General features: G+C 46.0%; 3 protein-coding genes across 8 annotated transcripts; 2 read left to right on the top strand and 1 right to left on the bottom strand.

The window, feature by feature from the left end:
* Positions 1–632: 632 nt before the first annotated feature.
* Positions 633–7,865, top strand: LOC134036153 (ETS-related transcription factor Elf-1-like). Of its 3 annotated transcripts, XM_062480950.1 has the most exons (8): positions 633–796; positions 3,014–3,541; positions 3,657–3,774; positions 4,747–4,854; positions 5,007–5,159; positions 5,281–5,361; positions 5,542–5,734; positions 5,892–7,865. In XM_062480950.1, exons 2-8 carry the CDS (start codon positions 3,479–3,481, stop codon positions 6,577–6,579), a joined length of 1,404 nt encoding a protein of 467 aa, XP_062336934.1. In that variant the 5' UTR covers positions 633–796; positions 3,014–3,478; the 3' UTR covers positions 6,580–7,865. The 3 variants fall into 3 exon arrangements, with proteins under 3 accessions (XP_062336934.1, XP_062336935.1, XP_062336937.1); XM_062480951.1 differs by lacking the exon at positions 633–796 and having other exon boundaries at positions 2,872–3,541; XM_062480953.1 differs by lacking the exons at positions 633–796; positions 3,014–3,541; positions 3,657–3,774 and adding an exon at positions 3,957–4,162.
* A 251-nt stretch (positions 7,866–8,116) lies between these two features.
* sugt1 (SGT1 homolog, MIS12 kinetochore complex assembly cochaperone) lies at positions 8,117–16,760 on the top strand. Of its 4 annotated transcripts, none has more exons than XM_062480976.1 (14): positions 8,118–8,258; positions 8,346–8,394; positions 8,965–9,055; positions 9,194–9,263; positions 9,359–9,429; positions 9,712–9,765; positions 10,548–10,576; positions 10,800–10,825; positions 10,911–11,007; positions 11,860–11,967; positions 15,170–15,260; positions 15,442–15,614; positions 15,834–15,961; positions 16,027–16,760. In XM_062480976.1, exons 1-13 carry the CDS (start codon positions 8,245–8,247, stop codon positions 15,933–15,935), a joined length of 975 nt encoding a protein of 324 aa, XP_062336960.1. In that variant the 5' UTR covers positions 8,118–8,244; the 3' UTR covers positions 15,936–15,961; positions 16,027–16,760. The 4 variants fall into 4 exon arrangements, with proteins under 4 accessions (XP_062336962.1, XP_062336960.1, XP_062336959.1 ...); XM_062480975.1 differs by having other exon boundaries at positions 16,002–16,760; XM_062480977.1 differs by having other exon boundaries at positions 8,168–8,258; positions 8,349–8,394; positions 16,002–16,760.
* A 1,434-nt stretch (positions 16,761–18,194) lies between these two features.
* LOC134036162 (leukocyte cell-derived chemotaxin 1-like) lies at positions 18,195–23,165 on the bottom strand. The gene is made up of 7 exons (XM_062480966.1): positions 22,968–23,165; positions 22,553–22,690; positions 21,926–22,066; positions 21,632–21,745; positions 20,071–20,224; positions 19,780–19,886; positions 18,195–19,091 (listed from the first exon to the last, which is right to left on the bottom strand). Exons 1-7 carry the CDS (start codon positions 23,037–23,039, stop codon positions 18,867–18,869), a joined length of 951 nt encoding a protein of 316 aa, XP_062336950.1. The 5' UTR covers positions 23,040–23,165; the 3' UTR covers positions 18,195–18,866.
* Positions 23,166–23,480: the final 315 nt, after the last annotated feature.

The raw sequence follows: 23,480 nt of genomic DNA, 5'->3' as shown, positions 1-23,480 counted from the left end.
GGAGACAGTTTTTAAGTCTCCTGTTCTCTTATATTCCATCTGATCTACCCCGGAAAGACTTGATTGGATTCTGGACATGCAGACCAAAACTGACCAATCTCTGTGGTCAAGGGCTCAGTCAATCAGATGAATCAGAGGTTATTTCACTCCCACTCTAATCAGGAGACAGAGAGGGCCTCCTACAGGCCTTACATTTCAGTCCCTTATTCAACTCCTCTTGGGACAGAACATGTGATGGCACGGCACACACTTTGACCACCAGGGAGCACTAGTGGCTGTGTAATTGTAGAGCACAACTACATGTTGATTTTATTCCTGAAGTGTGAGGATATCCAGAATATCCCAGGCAACAGTTGTGTTGCTTTGTATGTATGCATGTGTGTATATGTGTGTGTGCATGTCTGTGTGTGAGCGTGTCTGTGTGTGCTCTGATCTGATCCCTGGTGCTTTACATTGCAAATAGACCTTTGTTTACCTTTGCTCTTTGCTAACAATGGTTGCTATGAGTAACCTCAACTCAACGGACAGGTAACCAATCAAAAGCCACAGAGGGAGGGGTCTCAGGAGTAAACGGAAGCAGAGCAGTTATTTGTTCGAGCGGGAGAATCTTTCCTCCTAAAAGCTGATCTCGGGTCTGTTAGAAGTGTTTTAGGTTAGGGTTAGTGGTGGATACGCTGATCCTAGCTCAGAGCCGAAAGGCAGCTTGTTTGGTGTCAGTGCAGAGAGAACAATTTCCTGTTCAGACCTGGAAGTTACAGCCAGCTGCTACACAGACACAGCATATCAACAACACAAGGTAAGCCTCTATTCAATTACAGTAGTCTTTCCAAAGATTCATTTATGTTGAGTATCTACTTAAGTAGCTAAGACTCCAGATGATGTAATGACCAGAACAGAGTTCACAGAAACCATGTGGGCTAAAGTGAAAGTGGTTCTGTGTTTCTGTTCAGCATGGTAGTCCCATGATCAATGTTAATCATGTCAAGATCACTTTCTAAATTATAAATATGGACATGTGAGCAGGTGCACACACACTCACACAATCATACTGTATGCAGGAATATAATCACAACCACCCACCCCGAACCATATTTTGCACACATCATATTTATCAGTGCTAGGTTGGCCAGTTCTAGTTACCCCAAGCAACAGCAGGGGCTTATCATCTCCTCTCTCTGCTATACTCTTATCTGCCTTGCCTCGCTCACAAACACACACACAAACATGCACGTACACACACAAAACACACACACTTGGAAATGAGTGTGCTACGGAGCTTATCTGAGTCCTTTGGGGCCTGGCAGCCACTTCACAGACTTGGATGGATCACATGAGTGCGACCATAGAGACAGACCTGTACGACCAGAGAGTTAACACAGAGACAATGGAGCCTACTTGTTAGCATTACCTCTGGGGAAACCATCAGGCCTGTGGACATAGAAACAGCTTTGAGCATGTCCAGATGGCTGGCAATGCTGATCTGAGAATCAATGTCCTATAACTGAGGGAGAATTTCATCGTTCCACTCTGCACATTTCACTTTCCTCACATTAATGTTGTTTGGGGGCATGTTTGAATTAACAGGAGGCCTAGGACAGATCATTTGAATGTTTTGAGGCCAACGGCTCTTGTGGCATGCGTTCATGTGACCCTAAGATGTCAGCAGAGACAACAATGGCCCTATCAAGAGGAAGTTGGTACTCGTAAACTTGGCAGTGCTTCCTGTTTGATAAATGCCTTGCTCATGTCTTGTTTTCAGTCTCACTTACACCACATGAACAAAAACACAAAAAACGCATGCAAGCATTCACAAACACACCTGCACACACATACATGCACACATACTACATCCCAAGACTAAGCAAAACATGCTTGGGAAGCTAATATGACAACCTAGTTCAACCAGCATGAGTCTTTCTCTCCTCTCGTTGCAAAGATGTATATGAGCTAAGAGAGTCCCTTCTTAGCCCTCACAGGAGGAGGGGCTTAGGCAGACACAGGTGTGTAGCATGATAATGTGTCGTCATGGTACTGTGGCACTGTAATTTGAGATCTCTGGCAGAGATGTCTTGCTAAGGGTACATAAACTAGCAGTACTAAGTGGGATTAGAATATAATTAAATATACAATAAAATAAAATATAAGTTGCCGTAAATTACAATATAAAAATACAAAAATACAAATATTACAAAAAATACAAATGTACAAGATACCATTTTGTAATGCAGTGCAAAAAGCAGTGTGTTTTAAGCAAGAAGTCATTAGAGTCAGTGTGGTCCCTTGGCCTTGTTGAAGAGGCCAACAGCGGAAGGGAAGAAACAGTTTTTGTGGCGTGAGGTATTGGTCCTGATGGACCGCAGCCTTCTGCCGGAGGGGAGTGACTGAAACAGGGAGTGTCCAGGGTGGGAGGAGTCGGCCACAATCTTCCTCGCTCGCCTCAAGGTCCTCGAGTTGTGCAGGTCCTAGAGGGTAGGCAGATTGCAGCCAATCACCTTCTCAGCAGTGCGGATGATATGCTGCAGTCTGCTCTTGTCCTTGGCAGTGGCCAAGGCAGTGGCCAAGGACAAGGACAAGAGCATGTATTATATGTATGTATGTAAGCCTACATACATAGAAAGTAGAAGTGGGAAAGTGCATGGTGAATGTGCAGCCTTATTTGAGCCCATACAGCTGCTGATGTTTGACTTTTCCCTTCCTCGTACACATGCGCACGCCCACACATACGCATGTACTGGACAAAAAACACACACTGCGATGCAGACCGGATGCCTACTTCCTGTTGCTAGTTTGGCCTGTTTTAGAAGGCAGATAAGAACTGTGCTGTGAAGTGAAGAGGGGGTAGGGGTGCTGTCTACTCTGTTTGGGCAAACCTCCTAAAGGAAACTATAAACATTTTTGCCAAATATAACAGCGCTGAGCATATGAATGTGACACACGTGCTGAAATGTCACGAAAATGTAACTGTCGTTTTTTTCTCCCTCTCTTTCTCTCTCTCTGCTTCTCTTTTTGTCAGGTTCAGACCACAGGGCCGTTTGGCAGGCTCCACTTCCTCATTGTCAACAGAAACTGAGAGCAAGACAAGAGAGAACAAATAACTGTGACACCTGTCTCTGTTCAACGCCTACACATTTGACCTGTTACAGTTAACTGTGTGCAGCAGGACTTACCTCATCACAAGCAACCTGGTGTACGCAGACTTGACAGACTAACCTGGAGTGTGGATCATAAGTTGGACAGTTACTGCCAGAAATGTACTAAGAAACTTACCGCAAGGTAAGGTTAGATTCAAGGACACTGAAACAGTCAGGGCGGAAAAACTGGAACCTCTGGTTCAGTGGAACACAACCTTATCTGATTGTGCTCTGGAACGTGAGGACTTCTGCAGTGGTATCATCATAAATACAATCCAGTTCTACACCTATGGGTACGCTGAGATTATGTCACCATAGAGTTGTTTAATTGTGTTGAAAAATTAAACATGCTGCAGCAGACAGAGCTCATCTTTGAGTATGCCAGTGACCGTGTCAACAATGGACCTCAGGTAAGAGTGGCTTGTTCTTCAAGTGTGTGTGTGTTTGTGTGTGCGTGTGACCTTTTGCACTTGTGTTAGCATATCTGTATATTTACTGCATCAGTTGTCTACCTGTGTTTTACAGCTTGAGGAGCATTCTGCGTTCCCTGCAGTGATTGTAGAACAGGTCCCCCACGCACATCTACTCTCCTACTCAGGCCTGGTCTGTGAGCAAACACACTCTGACGTCCATCCACTCTCAGGTAACTCTAACTCACACTCAACCACTGAAAGGCACACTCCTGCCTTACAACAGTTTGGTTGAATGAATTGTAATTCAAGAGAGTTCCATTATGTTTTACATTGATTAGATGAGGATCTACGTATGCGTACCGGTGTTGTACCTAGAACAGCGACCCCTGGTCGGTTTTGATAGGTTACCGATTTCGGTACAACACCGAAATCCTCTTGACATGAACCACCCCCTCAAAATGCAGGAAGTCAAACAAAACATTCCTAGCTTCTCAGACAGTGCTAGCTAGCTAGCTACGTAGCTAGTGCTTGAACATTAGCTTTAAGTTGGCCACTGTTTCTGGAATGTAGAGTTTACCTAATCTATCCACAGTAGCTACATTAAAGCCATCTGCAAAAGTGAGTGTTGTCATTAATGTATAATCCATCGGTATCAAACGTTTAATTTTTTCAGACATTTATCAGTCAACTAATTGTAACAATTACAGTAACAGCTAACTAGCTAACTAACATACTGTTTTTACCTAGCTAGCTAAAGTAATAGCTGGATCGCAGATTATTTTATAAGCCAAGTTTAATCAGCGTTTAGTAAAGCCAATTGCATGTAGTCTACAACTAGTAAAACTAGAGTTTTCTAGAGCTAACTATCAAGCAAATTACGGTACTGCTATTAAATACCCTTTTTCGCTACATGGCTGGATAGCTGGCATAGTTGGGTATCTGTCATGTTCTGGCTAACTTGCTTTAACCTTTGTCTTTGTTAGACAGTGGAGTGCAAACTTGTTTGGTAGCTAGCTACTAGTACCTGGGTACAACTTAAAAACAGCTGACAATAAGTGCCCTTACAGTTCCCTCCAAATTCCTTCCAAAGGTCTTACATATCATTGCAGTAGTCCTGCACTGTCCGTGTATTTACGCTGTCTCTCTTCTCTGCTCTCTTATTATCTCTCTCCGGCCTGTCTTGTCTGCCTTTCTTCATGCAGTGGAGGGGTGTGAGAGTGGGGATGAAGAAACCATGGAGACACTGGTTGCTGCTGAGACTATCCTTAACATGGATTCTACTGATACTCTCCTGGAGCAACAGCACTACTGTAAGTCAAACACACACACACACACATACCTATCTATAGATCTAAACATCTGGAATTTTATTGGTAAAAAATATAATGCCTTCCACTACCACATAATTATTAACTTTTTATTTCATTCCATCTTAATATTGTTCCAATCCTCCCCCTGCCAGCCCAAATGTTTGTGCCACTTCTTGGGGATGTCATCACCGCTCCTGTTACCCAGGTGACCGTGTCAGCAGAGGGGATTGTGGGAGCTGTGGACCAGCCTCAGTGGTTCACATCCCCTGTGGAGAATGTTGTGGCGCAGCCACAAAAGAGGAGAGGTCTGTTTTTTTGTTGTTGCGCACAGGATGAACAGGACTACAAACCTACATTATTAGTTTTAAAACATGTGCTCGTTCTTTAGTTTCATCACTTGCTTTTTAACCACACTGTCTGTTACAGGGAGGAAACCTCGACACAGCAGGCCTGAATCACCAACCCCTGACATCATAGTGAAGAGGAGCAAGTATAAATACAAAAAAGGTATTCTCTCCCCCCTCCATATCTCCTGTCTCACTAATTCTCTCTAAGACATACAACAAACTCCCTCTATGTTTAAATGGTCTCATCTGGTTTGTGTCTGTCTCCCCTCTCTCCTGGGGAGCTACTGCACCGCCCATCTCTTTGTGTGTGTGTGTGTGTGTGTGTGTGTGTGTGTGTCAGGCAACACGTTATACCTGTGGCAATTCCTGATGGAGCTACTCCAGGATAGGCAAGCCTGCCCCCGCTACATCAAATGGACCAATCCCCATGCAGGAATCTTCAAGTTGGTCAACTCAAAGGCTGTGGCCAGACTCTGGGGAAAACACAAGAATAAACCAGACATGAACTATGAGACCATGGGCAGAGCCCTCAGGTTGGATACATTTGATTTTATGTTGTTGATCTGTGATGGCTGTGCAACAGATATCAAAGTATTGCTTGTGTGTGTGCGCGCGCATGTGTATGCATTTGTGCACTGACGTGTGTGTGCGTGTGCAGTTTGGTAATACTACTGCTCTGTGCTCATTCAGGTATTATTACCAGCGAGGTATCCTAAACAAGGTGGAGGGCCAGAGGCTGGTCTACCAGTTCACCTCGCTGCCTGAAGACATGGTCTACATCACTGATGGTAAAGAAGAAGCTGATAATGATGATAAAGAAGAGGAGGAGGAGGATAATAGTGATGACGACGCAATCTGTGACAACCCAGAGGACAGTTCTTCTAGTGATGATGGAGGTTCCTATGAGCATTCACCCCCAGCCTCTAGACCTGTCCACCATCCTGGCCGAAAGACCCCCACCAGAACAAGGGAAACAAAACCTCCGGGCCAGCCCAGATCAAGGCCTCGCCCCCCTGCCTCAGCACCAGCCCAGCGCGCTACGGTCCTCAGGTCCACAGGGGACAGTCTGATCCAGCAGAGGCATTTGCCCATCGTGTCTGCTGAGATGCTGCGGACTCTACAGAACCTCGAGAGAGTCCAGTCTCTGCAGCCAGGCGGCCACGCGTCTGTCTTCAAAACCGCTCAGCTGCTCGGGAGTCTTTGTGAGAAACAAGCCTCTAGTAGCAATAAAACAGAAGGTCAGCATGGGGTGATACAGGTGCTGAACCACCCTGATGGGACTACTGCCACAGACGAGAAGCTAGTCTCTAAACAGCCTGCCAGCCAGCCTCAGATAGTGACCCTGCAGCTAGCACCCCTCACTAGTTTTGACCAATAAAAACACAGGCAGCAGTCTCAGGACTAACTCAGTATGCCCTGTCAGACTGTCAGTGCCTTGTCATCAGGGAAACATCAACCCAACAACAAAATTGCCTGTGACAATAACTTTCTGATTGGGAGTCCCTCTAGAGAGTTACAATCTTAGAAGTCTTTGTGCCCTTATAGACGCCATTAGAAGTTATTAGATTTTCAACCAGAGACCAAAAACATGCACTGGAATCTACAGCCACTCTGCAGAAATGTATAGCTGTTTCTGCTTGCACTTCATCTCCATTGTATGGGAGCTTATACTCTGATCAATACACTGTTATATTTTCTTTCTTTCTCTCAACCCCCCCCCACACACACACACACACACACACACTTCACATTTGCCTTGAACATTGCCTTGCACTAATTGTAATACACACCCTGTCCCTGTCCCTTCTTCCACCTTTCCTTGTGCTTCAGACCGACCTGATGCAACTCTTAACCAAAGACATTCCAGATCAGTTTAATGTGGGCCACTGTACTGTTTTGAATAGCATGCTTGGTACAAAGGTATCTATAGTACAGGATTAAACAAACCTGAAGAAAACACACCAGCTGCATTCTAAACCGGTTCTTCTTGATATGCATTCCACAGACTAACATTATGAATGTTGTTAATGGATACAAGTTGTGTCGTGTAGAAATCATAAACTAGAAATCTACCAATCACCAGTGCCTTGGGAACATTTCTCATGAATGACAATCAACAAACAAAAAAGGGATATAGACCAAACCTGTCCTATATACTTATTTTAATGTATCTTAATGTTAGCATTTCTGCACTCAATACCGTTCTATTATGACTGTAAATATACTTACTCCACCATATATTTCTTTATGTATTTATGTGTTTTGTCTTATATATACTTTTTGTGAACTTGTGCAACTTTATATTGTTGACACTTGCCAGCTGTCTCTCAGGATTGTAAAATGTTGTTTCCGCACATACTCCCACCCAAACTTAATTGTCTATGCAAGGAGTAAGAATAAATTACAGAAAAGTGTATTGTTTTGATTTTTACCTCCTTGGTCTTAAATTTGTTGCTAGGATTCAGACAAGTGAATTCTACCAAGATCTATGGACCATTTTACAAATAAAATTAAACGTCTAACTAGGGTACTGCCCTTGCAATTGTCTGTGCTCACAATTAAATGTATTTGTGGTGGAGTTATAAAGGTAAACGCGTACCATTCTTTTTGTTGTATACAATGTGTTAATTTGTCTAATTTGATAATAAAAAAAATATTTGGGAAGATTCTTATTTACATTGTTATACAGATACTAGGAATTTGATTTGGTATTCTCCATGCAGGCTATAGCATCACAAATAGACAACAAGACAAAACTGGGAAAAAAATACAAGGACAGATAGTACCAGTATGAGCAAAATAATAAATAAGAATGGAGGTAGTGCAACAATAGTAATAACGTTAAATAAAGTGCCATAACACATATTGTGTCTTATGTACCACTCCATGTCGGTAGGTGGCAGCATTATATTATTACTTTGTTTTCTAGCTACTGTAGGAACTAGGTTTACCACTGCTGACAGGCAAGACCGTTGCTAACAGTTCGTTTTGCCATCCAGAACTTTCTACTGTCCATTCACGACACAATATTTTAGCTAGACCCATGGCTACCGAACGGCAAGTTTATCCAAATAATTTTAGTAACTGTTCATGTACCTTTGATTTCATTCAGCAAGATAATTGTGGCTCTTTTTTCGTTTCTAGCAGTTTCCCAGATAGCTGCATAGATGAGGACCCCCAGAAAGCTTTGGAGGTAAACATCAGCTAGCTAATGCTAGCTACCGTATGTTAGAAAGCTGGCTAGCTAGCCTAGTTCTTAAACAGTTAATTTACATTTGCTAACATTTACAGCTAACCTGCTAACTAGAGTGCACACATGTTAAACATTGAGCAAATGATTATGCTCGCAACATGTTACTACTAGCTAGCTAGTATAGCGAGTGCTATTTTGGTTGAGACTACGAATTTAAAGATTTCTACCTGCTTGCATATGTTTACTATCCAAACTCCAACTAGCTATCAACCGTTTGTTTTCAGGGTTAAGGGATGTCAAGAATGTAAATATTATCACCCATATGCAGCGGACATAATCATCCGGTATTAGGTAGCTAGCCAAGACAGCTACTTTAAAAATACCACCAGTAATTATTTGAAATAGATCGGGTGAGCTAGTTAGCTCTAGCTGAATGTCAACGAACAGACACGCTTTCAATCTACACTTGCCATTGTAGGCATATCATCCATCGGCAGACTCCCACATCTAAACTGTGCTTGCGATCCTAATCAGTGATCTCGATGTATGTAAATGTATGTTTTCATTCAGGAGCTGAATGAAGCCTTGTTGGGAAATCCTGATAATGCTGAGTGGTTTTGCCAACGAGCCTATGCCCACCTACTTCTCAAAAACTACAGTTGTAAGTATTTTCCCAGGCTCCCACCAACTCATGCTTAAAAGCTGTGGATGTTGGACTGTAACCGACTGACTGCTCCATGACACAATCATTACAAACTGAAGTAGTATGTATCTGTGCATGATGTCACTGCTGTTGTAGGTGCTGCCAACGATTCCAAGAAAGCTCAACTGCTACAGCCCAGCCTTGCACTTGCCTTCATGCGAACAGGGTGAGTGAGCGATCAAGCGATTCAATTGACCTTCGGTGAAAACACTTTTTTTGTTAAAATTTGTTCTCTATGTCTCTGCGCTTTTCACCCTGCAGAATAGCAGAGTACCACCTCAACCACTATGAGTCCTCACACGAGGCCTTCACCCAGGGACACCAGCTGAATGGTGAGACCCGACAGAAATCCTGTGTACAGCACAGATACATGCCTGTATCAGACCCAGCCCTCAACCATGGCTACAAAATCAGCCAGGTTGGGGGAAACATGCGAGAGAGCCCCATCAATGCAAACTTAAATGCAATCCAAAATTGCCATGTTGGTTCCAGGCATTTCTGTCGACAGCTGTCAACATCAAGTCTATGACATCATGTCTGATTCATAATTCTAAGTATGGAAGAAAGTGGTGAATAGCCCCTTAAGGTTTGTTTTCTCTGTCTGCACCCCACAGATTCAGACAAAGATTTAGAAGTTTGGATCCAGCGCTGTGAAGAAATGATGGGGAGTAAGTGGGACAGACGTACATATACATATATGTGTGTGTGGATGGAGCTGGCATGTTGCTTTGGTCTAGAACGTTTACATAACTCCCTGAAAGTGTAACACATACACCCGAATATGACTACCGTGTTGTGTTAATGCGTTCTCAAAATTGTCAAGTGAACTCCAAAAAACATTCTTACGCAATCACACACACCTCGGTTATCCTCAGCATAGGCCCAGTGCCCCTTTCATGTGCTTAATGATGCTGTTTACTAGTAACCCACTAACTGGCTGCTTCTCCATGCTTCTGCTTCACACCCCCACACACATCAAAACACACACACACACACACCATCTTCATTCCCCACCAGTGTGCTCCCATCACTTCTCCATTTCAAAGGCGACCTCATTTACGCAACATTATCACTCCCTCTCCCCGGCTCCTTGCATCTCGGTCTCTCACCCATTCCCGTCTCGGTAATGAAAGCAGTAAATAATGTATGATAGCTGGTTTGTAAACGGTGATCAGGCCTGTTAGGGCTCACAGGGCTTTTCATGGGCGTGGATGGACCAGTAAACAAACTGGTGGTTGTCATCCTAAGAGAGCGGTGTGTGTGTCGGTGTGACTTTATGTACGTGTTTCCATTGGTGTGTATGGAAGCATGCTTGTGCAATACGAGCATAGATTATTGGACGCAAGTTTAGTATCTGTCTGGTGGGACTAGGACACATCCAGCTATTCCAGGATGTAATGTTTTGGTGTGTGTATGTGTGTGTAATAAATGGTCATCTCTCCTCTTCCAGAACAGAGTCTGAACGGCAATGCCAACATGGTGAGTGCTGCGCTTGCCTCCGCTCTCCCTACACCACTTGGGGGCGCTGTTGATCTCAGCATCTCCAGATCAGGCTCGCCCACACTACTGAAAAAAAACCTCCTCTGGGATCCCTTTGTGTCTCTCTCTGTCATCTGTTTGTTTTTGTCCATCTCTTCATCTAACTTGTTATCCCCTCTCCCTCTCTCCCTCTCTCTCTCTCTGGGATGACTGGATGCTACAGCAGCCATCTGCTGCACCACCGGCGAAGTAAGTAGACTGATCGTGACCTGCTGATTAGGCATGTTTGATCCAGCCACCTGACCACATGTGGTTGTGTGTGTGTTTCCCTCAGACACGACTGGTACCAAACAGAGTCCCAGGTCATTGTCACCATCATGGTGAAGAACGCCCAAAAGGACTCAGTCTTGGTCAGCTTTGCGGAGAAAGAGGTACACGAGTAACACTACACACACACAGTCTCTTTGGCAGAAAAATTTGAAGAATATATAAGATGGAGATGAGGAGAGCCATATAGATGTTCTGTTTCTGGAACTTGTAGAGAAGGCTTTATGGGATAGCCTTCGGCTTGCACTGGCGGTAGATGAAACGGGCATCTCTCTTGTCTCACACACACACTTAAAACGCGCACACACCCATTCCCTGTGGCCATGCCTCCAGCAGTGCCTTGAAGAAGGCGCCCCCAAGCACAGATCCTGGGAATACCCTTCCAAATGTTGCCACCCCTAAGTGTCATATCAGCACTGCAGGAAAGCCTTCAGAGGGAAAATGCACAAACAGCAGCGCTCTGTGTTTCCCCTTCCTGAGGGGTGACTAGAGGGAAACCAGGGTCTCTTAACCTCACTCTGAAGGCAAGGTACAACTGTGTACCCCTACATGACAGATCTTTACTCCACCACGGTGGTGCAGATACACTAGGCTTGTGTGTGTTTTGTGTGCGGGCCAGAGACTGACACTTAGCCTCCTACGAATGGGAGAGATGCTAGACCTGTCAGCCTGTCCCTCCAAAAGAGTGATAGACACTTGTGCTGTTAGCGGCTGTCTCACCCCCCCTCCCCTGCCCCATGGGGACAGTGTGTCCCCGCCGTCACACTTCCCTGAGACCAGCACACGCAGGGACAAGGGGACTCTCCTCTGCCATAGTGCACTGCGAATGTCAAGTGCATTTTTACCAGGATTCTTCTTGGCTCGGCGTCCTACATCAAAGGACGAGTGTCGACGTGTGAAACGCAGTGTGTGTGTCTTGTAACGCGTGCGTCTGTGTGTGTTTCTCCCCCTCGTAGTTGTCCGCCAACATACGGCTGGCGTCGGGGGAGGATTTCGGCCTGAGCTTTCACCTCTTGCATCCCATCGTGCCTCAGCAGAGCACCTTTAAGATCCTCTCCACCAAGGTACCCGCCCTCCCCGACGCTCCTCTGGCAGCTCTGTGGCTTTTAAAACCCGCCAACACAGCCACTCCACTGTGTCTGGGTCGCTCCGCTGGTGTCCTCTGTCCAGTGCAGAGGCTGCAGCGTTGAAACCACATCCGGAGGTATACACGGTGATACACATCCAGAAACATCTAGAAAATCCTGCCAACTGCTAGCAAAACTCCAAAAAACCCAGTTTCCACTTGAGAAAGGTAGTCCCACCCCTCCCCACATACCCACACACACATACAGCGGCCGTTCTCACACACTCTCTATCTCCCCCCTCGCCATGGCAACAGTAGACACCGCATACCAGAGGTGCACGTGTGCTGAAGCTTAAACAAGAGCCCAGTCTTAGAGACAGGGGAGGAGTCTGCCCTAGACACACACACACCTTAAATACACACCCACACATATTCGCACAAGAGCGCAGCCTTAAAGGGAGAAGGGGATGGAGAGGCAGAGGGAGGTGGAGAAGAGAGAGTTCAAGCCCCCCCTCTCTCCCTTCCCCCCCCTCCCTCCCTCCCTCCCCACAAAGCCCTGTCTGTTCCCTGGTCCACCGGGCTCCTGGGGTACGCACGGCCTTGCTGCCCACACACACACACACACACTTACCTTGCATAAGACACTTCAACCCAATATTAAAACATATGATGGTAAGCGAATTCCTTGTTTTGCACTGTGCAATTGGGCCACTTTAAAAGCTTTTTTTATTTGACTTTTTCGGGTGTGCGTGCGTGTGAGAGAGAGAGAGCGAGAGTCTGTGTGTAATAGCCATCCATGTTACAGTGCCATACAGACAGACGCCAGGGAAGAGAACGCTCCGTGTTGTCTGCTGCTGCTGTGAGCTGAGCAGGCAGCCTCATGAGAGGGGGCTCTTCTCTGCCAGCAGTCGACCGGGGACGGCCCCCTCAGAGAGCAGCCGGGAGAAGCAGTCACAACAACGGCCCCGTCCTCCCAGGCTGCTGGTTAATGCAGCAGTTTACCATGTTGTTCTCCGGTCGCCAGCTCTGTCCCTGGCTCCGCTACCTGGAACAGGGGCCCTTCACCCCCCCCCCCCCCTTTCCCAGGGTTAGCGCTTCGCTTGCCTGCTCTCTTTAAAGTCACCCGAGAAGGGGAAGGCTCAGCCTGTGTGCACACACACACACACACACTGTATGTGCTCACGCACACGCGCAAAGCTCTTAACACACTTGTGCCATCTTGGCAGAATGTCGGTGTTCCCTAAGGTTGTGTACGCGTGTGTGCGTGAGATTGTGTTCTTTGTGTGTGTGTGTGTGTATATATGTGTGTTCCAGTGTGTGTGTCCTCTCACAGCACTTGTCAGTGCTGCCCTATTTGACCTCCTCCTGTCTTCAACCACGACAGACTTTCTAACCCCTGGGGTCACCACGACAACAGGGAGCCAATTACATACCAGCGTGTTTGATCAAAGCAGACGGCTACGCGCCGCACACACACGCTCTCTCACTGACACACACACACACACCCTCTCACTGACACACACACGCTCTCTCACTGACACACACACACACACTCTCACTGACACACACACTCTCACTGACACACACACACTCTTCTCATTTCTAACTCATCTCCTCTTGCGGAATAGATAACACGTCGGCTCCCACTTTAATTTCCACGCCTGTCAGTGTCTGAGGATGTTTATGTATTTCTTTATTTATTTTGTGTGTTTATTTGAGTTTGTTTTGAAACCCGTGGTGATTGAAAGTAGGAGAGGCATATGAGGAAGGGCAGAGGGGACGAGGGGTAGGGACACGTGGGACTTCAGACACGGGACTGAACTCCCTGTGTGTGCGTGCGTGTGTGCGTGCGTGTGTGCGTGCGTGTGTGTGTGTGTAGCCCCTGGGGTCCTGTGGGTGGTGGCCCTGTATGTGGCAGTGCTGTCACATCCCTTTAAGAGACAACGCCTCGCCTGTCACACACATACCCTCACACACACATACACAGACGTGCGGCGCCTTCCCTGTCACGTCCCTTTACAGCCAGAAGACACAGATGTGGCAGCAGATTAATGTTGGATGGCCTCGTATCACGCGCACACACACACACACAGAGCATGGTCACAGCATGGGTTTTCATTTGGTTATCAGCACACATGCAAAAGCACAGAGGACAGGGTATTTGTCAGTCTACACACACACACCTGCATCAACAGCACTGATTCAGCAAAGCACAGAGACGACAGCCATGCTGTAATATGTTCTAGAAGCACCTGTACCATCCCGACATTGCTCTGCACCATCTCCTAACCTCTGTAGAATGAGACCATAGGGAACATCTTGCAGTGATCATATTGGCTTCTAGAACCAATCTCCTGTTCCTTCCCATCTGTCTCCTCTCTCTGTTTCCTTCTCTCCATACCTCTCTCCTGTGTCCCATCACCCTCATGAATGAATCATCTTATTGCCCAACAGAGCAGAAATGCTGTTTAATTTCACCGACACAGTGCTGGTTGTTCACAGACACACACACACACACTCACTGCTGGTACAGCCACACCATAACGGGGGGTAAAGAACTCGGTGTCTTGCGTGTCTCACTGGCATGTGCCCTGTCGATCCTGCTCAGCATCTCGTGTGTGTGTGTGTGTGTGTGTGTGTGTGTGTGTGTGTGTGTGTGTGTGTGTGTGTGTGTGTGTGTGTGTGTGTGTGTGTGTGAGAGAGAGAGAGGGTGTAGGTGTGTGTCCGCGTCCTCTTCCCACCTCCAAATTTGGTTCTTCCTCTCCATTCTTGCCTCGTCCCATGTTCTGTTCTGCTGTAATGATCTGTTCTAGATGCTGTTGCGGGCAAAAGTAGGAGTGCACACACACACACATATATACACATATACAGACAGGCCCCTCTGGCTGACAGACATCTCGTTAGTGCTCTGTGTCTGTCAGTAAGGTTTGAGATTGAGCTGTGCCCCCGCATACCCCAGCATCTCTGCCTATCACACGCACACCACTGCCGAGATGGAGGCTCACTGTCTAGGCCTTCATTATGATGTGTCATTCTAAGCGTCCTATATAGAGAGCGACATGTAATATCACTCTAATAGGGTTAGGTTTGATTTGTTAGCACGTCACCGGCTGCTACGACAGCGAACGGGGGAAGGGTTTCATCTCTTTCCCTCGCTCTTCCTCTGTTTTCTCTCCCCCCCCCCCCCCCCCCTCTCCCAGGTGGAGATCAAGATGAAGAAGACTGAAGCAATCAGGTGGGAGAAGCTGGAGGGAGAGGGACAGGAGCCCAACATCAAACACTTCACCCCCAGTGAGTAACCCCCCCCGCTCGGCTTCTCTATCTGCCTCTGGATCAGCAGGCGTCAGGAGCCTCCATGACCACAGTGCACGCCTTCAGAACGGCCTGCCCGGCTCAGTCTAGCTAACCTGCGTCTATGAAAGCGTATGGGCGTGGAGGCGCATGGTGATGCCGGTGTGTGCGTCTCTTCCAGACCAGTACCCTTCGTCCTCCCACTACACGCGCAACTGGGACAAGGTGGTGGTGGACATCAAGGAGGAGGAGAAGAAGGAGAAGCTGGAGGGCGACGCGGCGCTCAACAACCTCTTCCAGCAGATCTACACGGACGGGACGGACGAGGTCAAGCGGGCCATGAACAAGTCCTTTGTGAGTCCACGCGTGCGTGCGCGCGCCACACGCACACACTTGATTGCGGATGGGGATTCACAAGCTAAGCAGTTATCGATGCTGTCGAGTTAAGGATATTTGTTCTCGTTTCAATGGATATCAATCGTGCATTTCATGAAATACGGTGTGTGACTTTTATTTTGGCCTAAACCCCTTTCCCCCCTCCTGCCCCCCCCCCTCTCCTCCTACCTCCTTCAGATGGAGTCAGGTGGTACAGTCCTGAGCACCAACTGGACTGACGTGGGGAAGAGAAAAGTAGACATGAGTCCTCCTGATGACGTTGAATGGAAGAAGTACTGAACTGAGCTACTCCTCCCCCCCCTTCTCTGCCTCTAACAGACTCCCCCTTCTCTGCCTCTAACAGACTCCCCCTTCTCTGCCTCTAACAGACTCCCCCTTCTCTGCCTCTAACAGACTCCCGCCAGTCCCCTCCAAACCCCCCGACCCCCACCTCCCACTCCAGGCCCATCTACCAATATTGGTTTTAGAGATTCTGCGTGTCTCTCAGCCCCAGTCCAGAGGACTAGTGTTGAACCCTTCTCCTAATCCACTCTCATAGATAACTGACAGGCTCTTTTATCTATCAGCTTTGGAACAACAGTATTTCGCTAACATTCTGGAGAAGTTCCCGGGCTCACATGTCACAACGAGTAGTCAGGTTCTGGCACCTTGATCAAGGGAGAGGGTTGGTTGAGCCGTGGACTAAGAACTAGGGTTGAGGAAGCCTAACCAAGATGTCTTTGATTTAAACTTTGGATTTGGTTTTTCAAATATCCACCCCCTGTGTGGTCCCTTATTCCCAGTTTACCAGGAGTCTGACAGTTTGTACTGCTGGGGTCTATAGCCAAGCTTTCTATGGTCCCCATCACTTCATCTTGTATAGAAAATGTAAAGAATAAAATTAACAAAAACACATTTGAAACAATAAGAAAGTTATAAACATGTTTTGGGCACATGTGATTTTTGTGTACACTCAATAAAAGGTCAATCCTTTTTTCCACAATAGCAATACAATATACTGATGGTCTGGAAATTGTGGGATATGTTAAACATGGGGTTAATACCAGGTTCTGTGTGTGATTCAAGATTCTGTGTAAATAAATGGTTTGTTTTTGGGTCACAATCTTACCTTGTTTTTCGGTTTTGGTATCACAGTATCAAGTTAATATTGTGTATATTTGGATCATGACATTTTTTAACACACAGGTTCAGAGGTTTGAAGCTAACCTTCAGAAACAATCTGACTATGCTGGTGAGGGCTGTTGGTTGGGGGGCTATTGTCAGCCACACTGAGAAAAGGTACCTAGAGCCCCTAGCTCCCAGGGCCTGTATCTTCTGTCTCAGCAGGCTTCATGAAACTCAGCTTGCCTCCTCCTAACCTACATTCACCACTGTGCAACAAGCATGTGGGTGTTTCACTGAAGGTTGGGATGGGTCATCTACTAGCATTCTCTGTCCAGCCATCCACATGCTCCAAGGTGGTTTATCCAGCCTCCAGCCCGGATGGTGTTGGGAAGATCCAAGAGGGGAAGAATGAGCAGAGGAAGGAGAAGAGAGAGGTCACAGCCCAGACCGGCAGGTTAAAGCAGGAAGATTAAACCTTGCTCTGACAACAGGAAGCTCATCTGACACACACACTCATCTGACACACACACACACTCATCTGCTTGGCAGTGAGTGGGTGTTAAAAGGCACGAGAGCCTTCATATGGATCCGTCTCCTCACCAGATCGTCAGCCCTCTCTCACTGAGTTAAGTGTTAAATTTACTGCGCATCGTTTCATCTCTCGTGACGATCAAACGCCGCTCTGTGACTCCGGAAAGGACCCGCACTTTCGCTTCTCTCTCTTACTCTCTCACTCACTCGCTCCCTCTCTCACACCCACATACACGGCCCCCACCCTTACCCCTACCCTCGCCTGAAGCTGGTCCCTGACATCAAAAGGAGCTAAGCGCTTTGCATCGTGGGTAAGATCTCAGAGCGTGACGGCTGAAGAGTCTTTAGTCTCATTAAAGAGTTCTAGAACTGTAACTCCAACATTAAAGCAGACTGGAACTGCAGGACTGGGGAAAGGAACTCTACTCTCGCTACACTTCCCTCAGGTCTACTGGGTTTGACATGTCGAAGGACTTTTAGTGAGTGTGTGTAGGGTGAATTTGGGTAATCTGGGACATTGGGTAAAGTGGGACACCTAAACTCCAAACTTCCCTGCTATGACAATGTCTAGTCCACAGAACTTTGAGGTTTAGCATGGATGTTATGTGACTGAAATCACAAAACGTGATTGGTGTGGTGTCACAGAAAGGGTCAGGGCACTAGTTAATCAGGAAGCTCCGATGAGAAAATGCATGCAAAAAAAATCCCAGATTACCCGAATTCACCCTATGTTAATGTCATTGCATTGTTTAACATATATATACTTTGTATAGAGCTGCAACAAGAATGGGGAACATGACTTAATAATTTTACTTACAAAAGGTTTATTCGTTTATTGCACTTTGTAACGGTTTCTGAAAACGCTGATAAAATCACTCAATTTTGGGAAGATTGCAAGAGAAAGCCATTAGTACACTTTATTATTAGTGAATGAAAAAAAACAGCCAGGGGGGTCTGACAGAGTTAAAACAGTCGGGACAGAAACATTTATCACTAGTTTGAGGAGAACGTAAAGAAGTTCTACTATAGATCCACTGTCTGAGCAAACTCCTGTTACACTCCCTATGTCTAACAAATACTTATTTCATACATTTATTTACATCATCAAGCTAAAAGAGACAGAAAGTAAGGTAATATGAAGTAAAAGTATTAGCGTTTTTAAATACAAGTTTACACCAAAACTTTAGTTTTTACTGATCTCATAGGGATTGGTATGTGTTTGTGCTATGTGCACATTCCTGTTAGTTATTATACAGCATGTGCAATATACCTAGGTTTATGACACAGCATAAAGTTATTGAATATTCATAACCAACATACCATTTATGTTCAGGTATTGTCAAGAAGTGACTATAATTAACTGTGTGTTGATTACATTGCCATACACATCATTTGTTTATTGCCTTTCCAACCATCTCATATGAAATTACGGGTGGCTGGGGAACTAGACATCACTCCCTCTTTCTCTCTTTTTATCTCTTCCCATTTTATTTCCCGCTCTCCCCTTCCATTCCTTCTCTTCCCACCCACTGTCCTCCTCTCTCCTGGACTGTTGCACCGTGGTGCAGGGGGTGTTTAGAGAATGCCCATGATGCGCCCGACCCACCAGCGACAGGGCATGATGACTCTGCAGGCCACCCTGCAACCTGCATAGTGGTAGGGCCAAGGGTGGAACCCAACCAGGGGCTCACAGATCCTCTGGCACTGAGTGTGGCCACGGCGGCACTCGATACAGCACACTCCCTGGTGGTCCAGCATGGGGTCAAAGGTCATGGTGCCCTCGTCACCCTCCAGACCGCGCTGGGGGGGGAGGGGGGCGACAAAGAGAAACAGGGAGGAAGGAGGGATATCAGTAATATGTGCTCAGATGAAAGAAATTCAAAACCAAAAAGTGTTGGAATTTGGTAATATATAAAAATAAATAAAAAATATAATGAAGACTAATATTCACATTTACATGTGTTCTTTAAGACAATCCAAAGTGTCATTATTATAAAGGATACTATTACAAAGTGTGATTTAGAGAGTTTCTCACACCAGTTGTGTGTGTGGGGGGGGGGGGGGGGGGGAGGGGGGCTTCTGCATCCCAAGAGGGATTAGGAGGGAAACGGTGGGCCTTCATACAGGGAGGGGGGCATGATGTGTGTTTGAGAGAGGGAGGGGGTAGAATAGGGGGACTTGAGTGGTATTATTCACACAGGCTCAATGACTCAAAGGGGCTTTGGAGGGCCATTCTAAAGAGGTCTGTCAGTCCAGACAGGCTCACACTCGAAACACACACATGCACACAAAACATGCATACACACACACACAAATTTGCACCGACAGGCTTGGCCCTTTGCAGTGACCTCAGCATCTGCTCTGACTCACACAGCTGTGAGAAACTGTGAGCAGAAACACCATCCTCAGGTACCATTTCAGATGTGAGTGGACAACAAAACACGACGGTAATAAAGCAGTTTTAGTTGTGTGTGTGTGTAAGACTCACGTGATATGGGTTCTCTGGGTTGAATTCTGCCTCCACATCCACTTCCTCTTCTGCCCCGGTTGCCTGGCGACGCTGACGGGGGGCAGCCCGCCTCTTCCTCTGCCCGCCTGCAGAGAGATAGAGGCTTAGTAACTGACATCCCACATGTAGGTCTGATGATTCTGCTTCCAACCCTGCACTAACACTATTTACATTACAGTGACTGGGCCAGTATTGGATGTAATCTGTGAGACAGGCATTAACAACTGCCTTTAGAAGAAGAAAGGACTGTTTATCAAGTGAATTGGGTACCATTGGGGTAGGTAGGACGGAGCCAGAAGATTGGCAGATCCCCACACAAATCCTTAATCTTGTTGCTGAGGAAGGTGGGGTCTGAGAGGGGTGTGTCAGCTGCCACCCAGATCAGAGAATCCTCTTCAAACTTGGCTGGCATCACCTCATCTTCCTGTGTCAAACAAACACACTTGTAAACAGCAACAAACTAACAGATCACATAGTTACAGCTCATAGCCTGTTGCTACTAAGCTGTTAGTTAGGGTTAGACTGACACTTAAAACTGATCAAACATTTAATTAGTCCAATACACTACAACCAAAAAGGATATAAATGTATTGTTTCACTAGGTAATTATACACTTAAAACTATATTCTAATTTACATGTTTAGAATAATGACATTCTTAATTTTCTTAATGCATTGCACAAATGTGTTTGCACATGAATAAATATGCATTGTGCGTGCAAAATACCTACCTTCACTATTCTGAATGCATTGTGGAATTTCCTGTTAATTATTTCAATTATGTGTTTTAATGCAGTGTTTGTAAGAACAATAACATCAGGGATGCCCAAGGCCTTAAGCTGATTCTGCCCTGTCCTCCGCGGTTCCAGCATTTACTCACTGAATATCAGGGTTCATTAAAATCTGAACAATGCCAAAATATGTTGGCCTAAATTTTCAAGGTTTTTGAAAACAAATTGAAAAACTAATGAGATTTCCAGTGGAGAACCATAGCATAGTGCATACAGTATGTGCACACACACATACACCCTGGAGGTAGAATGCCCAGAAGGGGGCTATTCCTGGAGCATCCCAAAAAATTGACAGACAGAAATATTATACTACAACCTACCAGACAGCTTGATTTTTTTATGTTGAGTTATTTGCTCCAGGGACAAATAACAACAAACTCCCTCCTTTGCAGGACCGATAAGAGTTTATCTGAACCCACTGTGTGTGTCTGTGTGTGTGTGTCTGTGTCTGTGTGTGTGTGTGTGTGGGGGGGGCATATTTCCCATCATCATGAATTACTGCAGATGACCCGCCTGCAGTGACTATTATAACTACATCTCCCTATCTGAACCAAACACACAAAGCCCATTTACACACTCACACACTCACACACTCACACCCACAATAAACGATTGTTTATGAGACTACAAGGCAATTACAGCAGCTCTGCGTAATCGTTAATTGTGTGTTTGTGTGTGTATACATGTGTAGGTGTGTGTGCATTTGTGTGTGAGGACAGTGTGTCTTATATGACAGTTTGCATGATGTTTAATGATGTGTGCACAAGGCATATGCAAGGCTATGCTAACTGATTTCAATAATCAGACGGCCGCCGTCCAACAGTGACAGGATGTCTGAGTTTGTGTGTGGGTGGGTGTCAGTGTGTGTGTCTGTGAGAAAGAGAAAACATGTATGTCTGCAAGACAGAGAAAAAGAGAGTGTGAATGTGTGTGGATAGAGAAAGAGAAAAGGAGAAAGAGAGGAAGAGAGAGAAAAGAGAGTGAGACTGTGAGTCAGAAAAAGGTAAAGGTGCTTCGTGAGAGAGCCGACTTGATCCCTACCAGGTCAAACAACAGAGAGTCTTTGTTGAGAGTTTCCACCTCAGGGAGACGAGCTTTGACCTGGGTCTTGATGTAGCACTTCTCTCCTCCTGCAAAGCGGATACCTGTTATGCCCTTTAGGGGTTGAGACAGAGGGGACAGAGTGAGGGGACATGAAAGGAGGCAGGAGACAGTCTATCTCCCTATGACGTTACACCCACACACACACACACACACACACACACACACTGCCATGAAAGAGGCTGCCACCGTTGCAGTCACCCATGTCTGCTGCAATAAGTGTTTTTTTCTTACAATCTGGAAGTCGTGAACCTCCACGGCCTCGTCTGTCCCACTGCCGGTACGGAACCTCTCCACGTTGTTACCAGAATCGATCTCCATGGAGCCCTCCTCCACCTTGCCATTGATACTCATACTGTAGTGGACATTATACACCTGCAGACGCACAAACGTTTTTGATCGAATTATAGAAGGCTAATATGCCTTTCATACTATGTGCAAGTTGCCACATCAAAAACAATTATATTAAAGACGTCCACTATATTTTGTTCATGATGGCCCAAATTATATATGGCATTCCCCCCTAAAAAAATTGGTCAACATTACAACTACAACAAAAGAGAAAAGAACTTCTTCCTAAAACTCCATTCCTTCGCACACCTCTCGCCCCTGGTGCATCAACTGGACCGCAGAAGAACCCCCACCCTCCGTCCCTACCTCCTCCCACACAAGGCTTCCATTCACCTGCACCAGTCTAGTCTGACTGGGAGCGCTGTGAACGTTTACTCGATCATATTAACTTTATTCCAATTTCTTTGCATTAGTGTAAACTAAATTTGACCATTAAGATCCCCATGCATCTTCGAGATTAGGACAGACCATTAGCCAATGCGGCAAAACAAGAGACAGGTATCCTCTCACGTGTTTGTTGTTATTCCAAAAGTAGAATGCTCCAATGGCCCCGAACAACAAAAGAATCGCGCCAGCGATCAACACCGCAATCCCGGCCTTCAGTAAGCGCCCGCTGGCTGCAGGTTTGACGGCCACTGGGGTGTATGCCTGCGTTAAACCAGAAATGAGAATCCAATCGATAGTGCACGCACAACGGTTCCAGTGAGATGGAGTCCATGCCACATATCCAGTGGTCTTAAAAATTCAAAAGGTAAAATATCACAGAAAATGTTGGTTTACAGGCTACTATGTTTAACGCTTTATGTAAGATTATTCCAGTTCAAGTATTAGGCTGTCTCCAAGTTAACAAATGTGTTACCAGGTGAACATGAAAACATATTTTCAAGACTTAACAGCAAAGCCCCCGCTTTACATCAGGCCTTACCGGTGGCATAAACTGTTGGAGGTCCTCGGGTCCCGCTGAGGCAATAGGCACTTTCTCCGAGCTCCCGGCCATGGCTGAGTGTCTTACTGAACACCTGAGCAGATGATTCAACAAACTCTCTCTCACACACACTCCTTCTCCCTCTTTCTCTCTCTGTGTGTCTCTTTCTGACACACACACCCTCTCTCGTTCTCTCCTGTACGGTGGAACAAACCTGCTCATTCATGCAAGGCGTGCTTTATTACCAGTCCAAGCACACCGGCAGAAAATATGCGCGCGCCACCAGTTCTGTTTCCAAACAGACATTGCGCTAACTTTGTACCCCTGTTCGAAAAGTTGAGGGTGGAATGTTGTGGTTTTGTACACTGTGATTTACAAAACCACAAAGCAAAATATTGTTTCTTGTTACTCCAATTAATTACAAACTGTTATGTTTCACTAGTGCCTTTATATTGGAGGAGGCATTCCAATATAAGTGCATGCGCTTCTACGTGCGTGCGCTTATACATTCTC

Source organism: Osmerus eperlanus, chromosome 16, assembly GCF_963692335.1.
Source record: "Osmerus eperlanus chromosome 16, fOsmEpe2.1, whole genome shotgun sequence".
Classification (NCBI taxonomy): domain Eukaryota; kingdom Metazoa; phylum Chordata; class Actinopteri; order Osmeriformes; family Osmeridae; genus Osmerus; species Osmerus eperlanus.
The sequence above is the reverse complement of the archived record's forward strand: the minus strand, read 5'-3'. Positions and strand labels throughout refer to the sequence as shown.